This window comes from Acanthisitta chloris, unplaced genomic scaffold, assembly GCF_000695815.1.
Source record: "Acanthisitta chloris isolate BGI_N310 unplaced genomic scaffold, ASM69581v1 scaffold16950, whole genome shotgun sequence".
NCBI classification, from domain to species: Eukaryota; Metazoa; Chordata; class Aves; order Passeriformes; family Acanthisittidae; genus Acanthisitta; species Acanthisitta chloris.
The window spans coordinates 20,894-25,758 of NW_008651303.1; the positions used below are offsets into that span (position 1 = coordinate 20,894).

At 38.4% G+C, this 4,865-nt stretch overlaps 1 protein-coding gene across 1 annotated transcript in view; it reads right to left on the bottom strand.

The window, feature by feature from the left end:
- CCSER1 (coiled-coil serine-rich protein 1) overlaps positions 1-3,315 on the bottom strand; it is a gene marked incomplete at its 3' end in the record, with an annotated part of 4,106 nt that extends 791 nt beyond the window's left edge. The window contains exon 1 of the mRNA XM_009072749.1: positions 2,001-3,315. Within this exon, the coding sequence (XP_009070997.1) occupies positions 2,001-3,315 (1,315 nt within the window). The remainder of the gene's footprint in view (positions 1-2,000) is intronic.
- Positions 3,316-4,865: the final 1,550 nt, after the last annotated feature.

The following is a 4,865-nucleotide window of genomic DNA, read 5'->3' on the forward strand; positions in this document are numbered from 1 at the left end:
ACCTTCTTTTGCATCTTGCAAGAGAACAGACATTTTCTCCAATGGCTCTCAAAAAAAATCTGTATCACGTAGATATATATAAAGGTATACTAAGAAATATAGGGCACATCAAACCTGCTCATACACAAATGCCACATTCACAATGCTGTCTATAATGATAACAGCTATGAGGCCAGATACAGAAGAGAAAATACCTATTACCAAAGAAAACACACAGAAATATTTTGTATACACATCTGGGTTTAAATACTGTTTTAGGAAACCAAATGTTTAACTCACTCTGTTTGCAACAGATATAACTACTTGTAACCATATCTTACTGAATGCCACGTAAGCTTTTTCTATGTTTGCTTAATTTCATATAGCAGGATTTTTTTTTTCACTGGGCCCTTTGTATGCTTGGCTATTTTCTAATTTGAAATACATTCTTTACCACATCAGTAAAACAAAATACATTGTATAAATTGTTACACACTTGGTATTGTATTGTATTATACTCAGTATATATACTGTTATAAACTGCAATAAATTGTATAAATTGTATTTTGAACAGTACTATAAAACCCTAACAATTAATCATCAGCCTTTATATAGTGCAGTGTTTCAGTGACCATGAAACCAATTTACAAGAATCCTTCTATCACAATTTCAACTCTAGTTGAATTCCAGAAATACAGATTAACCATTGCCAATCCATGAGTTTGGAATGCACCAGCTTTTTCTAAACATCACTCCAAGCTGCTCACTTCTGGTTCTGCAGTACCCTCTAGTAAGGTAGGTTCAAAAATACAAGCTCACTCACAGACAAGGCAATGTGGCAAGGAAGACAAAGTGAGTGCTCAGGATCAGTAATAAACATAAATGGAAATTTTTTTCCTCTCAAGTGAAAGCACCTATTTCACAGGAAAAGAGGTGCCTTCTGGTGAAAGCTAATTTAGTGGATTAATTTGACTTTGTATTGCCATTTATGTACAAGACATCCAATCAAGCCTTGCAGGGACAAATAACTCAAAATGCAAGATTGCTTTAGACTGCTTATAACCTACATGCCTAGATAAATATCCAAGCAAAAAGATGGGAGTGAATTCACATGAGTTTACTTACATTCATCTTCTAACACTATAAATGCTGTCTTGTTAACTCTCACAAATTCCGGCCTACCAGACATAGCCTCAGGATTATGCAAGAAAGCACCAGGCGTTAGGCTGGTTTGAGAAAAAGTGTCAGAGATAAATGCCTTTTGACAGGTGTCCTTCACTCAAGGGCCTGGGGCCTTATTTACCTGTATCTCTGTACTCTGGGATTTCTGGGCACGATCTTTCCACTTAATCTTGTTAGTATTTCCAAATTCCTTTTCAGAAGCTAAAGATTCAGTGTGAAATTTAGATGGTAACTAACTCTCTCAGTTCCATCAATTACATAATGAGAATTTGGACACTTAGTTCAGATGGAATCAGAAACAGGACCTCTTATACTCTGCCACAGAAACATCCACTCTAAGCTACTGTGTAACATCAGTTGAACAGAGAAAGCATGACTTGGGAAATTTCAAAACCCAGATCAATGTAAGACAAACTGTGTTATTTTCCACAGCCAGACCACAAGAAGGTTTCTTTCTCTGATAATGTTTCCATCTCAAATTATGCAATTCTTTGGCTCAAGTCCAATACAGGCATGTCTAAAAAAATCCCAGCTTCAGCCTTCAATAAAAGCCAAGAATTAATACAGTCTTTCTTAATTCATTTTATACCACAGGAAAGCATAGCCATGAATAGCACTGATAGGTGTTTGCAAACTTCAAAATATGAACTCAAAAAGTCACAGACTTTTCCTTTAAGTCTGACAATTTTGGGAGGAAGACACAATTCACAACTTTTGAACTTCCTAGCTAGCAGTTGCAACAGCCACAAAAACACTTTATAACAAAACAATCCTTACGGAAGAACTGAACCAGAAAAAAACCTCACTAAACTCAAAAACTAAAAGACCACAAGACATACCTTTAGTATGGTTTGTTTCATAACCCTGTTGTGTTTTGAAGTACTGAGATTCAGAACATGGAACACACTTAGACTCGGTTTCGGGAATCGTGCTCCTCAGGTGCTTGGATGGCGTGCGATCATCTCTGCACCCATTCAACCTCTGCCCCTTTGGAGACAGTATCGCTGGTTCTTCACTACGCTGTACAGAAAAGGTTCCTAAATGTGCATTTTCCAAGTTAATTTTTCCTATGTGCCTGGTATCATTAATATGTAGTCCACTGGCTTGCAACAGTACTTTTGTTTGATGAGCAGCTGAAGTTTTGAGTAAGGTATTAGATTCGATGCTACACAAGCTTGCATGACTCACAGGAGACACAACAGCAGAACGGCCACTAGTTTCCACTATATCTGTTTCCCTCGCAGGAGCATCAGCAGAATTTAAAAAAGTCTGAGAGGTAGACACATCATGGCCAAAATCCTCTGTGAGCAGTGCTTCAGGCCCACTGCTGGGCAGAGCATCCACCTCTGAAACAGAATCTTCTGTCAGAGCGACAAAGTCAGAGGGTGTCTGGGCAGCCGTGAGGTCAGCGGAAAGCAGTGGGGACTGCAAGGAGCTTCCCACGCACTCTGCCATCTCAGCTGGGCACGGAGGACAGGACTTGGCAAACATGGGCTCACTTTCCACGTACGATTTAACTTCCAGCAAGCATCTGGATTGCTGCACAGAGGAAACTGACTGACACTCTGGAGCTGGTTTGGAAAGTCTGTAGTGTGATGAAAAAGACTTAGTGAGAAGTTTTCGTGTGGACTGTTTGACAGAATATCGGCTCTGCTCCTCTGCAAAGCCTGAATCATCACCCTCATTCTTGCCAGAGCTTATGCAATTTATAAAGACATTCTTGTTAGCTGAATGCTCCTTGCCCTTTTCAAAATCATCTGTCAAAGACCTTGTTATCTTCTTGTTACGTGAGCTGCCAAAGCCAACCGAATGCCTTGCTCTGCTTTTCATGTGTTCCTCTAAGCTGAGTTCTTGAAAAGTGCTGAGAGAGGACTGCACACCATTTGAGATGTTAATGTTTTGACTAGCTGAGTCAGACTTGTGCTCACTCCCTTTTTTGTTATGGAAGCTAATGGAAGGGGTACGGAAAATACTCCGACGCTTTCCTGTGCTCCCTGAGCTGGAGTTAGTACTGGATGGGGAGGAGGTGTGGACACCAATGGCATTAGCAGAAGAAGGTGAGGAAGGAAGGGAGTCATGTCTCCGACTAACACTTCTCCTGAATATTGGCAACCGAGACACTAGAGTCGACCGTCTGGATCCTGAGTCCCCCATCAGGGCACAAAGCGTCTGTGGTTCTTCACTGCCAATAAACTAACCTGGGATGAAAAGAGAAAAAAAAAAAAATTAAGAAAAGATAAATTCTTCAGCCTCAAAGTCCACTGACTCTTAAGTATGCCTAAACGCATGAGATTTCAACATCAATTTTATGTATAACTGCAAGTTATTGCATATGCATTACTGAGGACTTTTAGAATTTCAAAGTGATGTTCAATAGGCAGCACTGAAAACCCAGCAACTGAGCAAAGATGTGGCTCAAAACATTCTACACATGAAAGGTACAGGTTTATATATGGTATTGTACAATGCAGATCACACTGGGCAACAGTATAGAATCCAAATGTCAACAGCTATACAACTATTTCAACCAAATGTCCTTTGCTTTTCTAAGTACTTGAAACAAGTCTTCTTACAAACTGTAGGCTCTCTCAGAGGATATTTGATTTTTCACTATCTGAGTAGACCATTATTTTGTGTTTCTAAATATTCAAATGTTTGCAAGAATTAAGAGGATTTAAATTTTTCAATCTTCACTGAATTTTCAAACGGATTTTTAATTACTTTAAAGTAATTAAAGTAATTTATAGACTCGATCCTGCTAAAGGCTGTATGGCGCACTTTGCAGAAGAGAAAATGATGGCATTACAGTCCAGCCAAAACACACACCAAAAATTCTTTCTAAAGAACTCTTAAGTTCTAGGAATTTACTGACAATATATGGGATCATACTTGCAGATCTGAACTGCAGTGCTTCCTTTGAACACTTCTCTGAAATCCTCCTGTAGCCTATTTTCTTATAATTAGCTAATTCAGGGGGTTTTAAACTAATGAAAAGTGTGTCATCCACAGACACTTGGCATTTTTTATTAATATTTAAGCAATAATCTTAAGCAATCTACTTCTGCAGATGTACTAGAAGAACATTACCCTTTATGAAATATGTACCAGTTGTATCCTCATTTTGTTCTCACTATAATAAATGACTACAGAAGGAACAAAAGAAACATGTAATACATAATCAAAAGAACAAGAGAGGCTGTGGGCACAATGCCCAACTGTAACTGCATTAGCTGCTGGTGTTCAGCACATAGAAATAAAAATCAAGTCATTTACCTAAACAATGTTTGCATGTCAAGTGCAAAAACAAATTAATTGATCTAAAGAGCAATTTAAGGTGTTATTTGGCTACAGCAAGTACCTATGAGCTATGAAATCACTATAGACATTTTATGGTCAGACAAAATATTTATTTACTGCCATCATTCTCTCCTCTGCCCACACCTTAACTGGGAGAACAACCCATCCTGGTTTAGAATTATGAAATTCCCCAAACTGAGAGCAGAGGGAAGAAGAAAACTGAGCAAAAAGCACGTATCACAGCTTATTCTGGAAATACAAAGGCTGTGTAATATTAGGAATAATAGAGATTATTCCTAATGATTGACCTGTGGATATACAGTCTTAGCTTCTCAGGTGGTAACAAATTTTAATAGAATACATTGCCTCAAACTGCAGATAACAAAATGGCATTTATTCAGTCATTC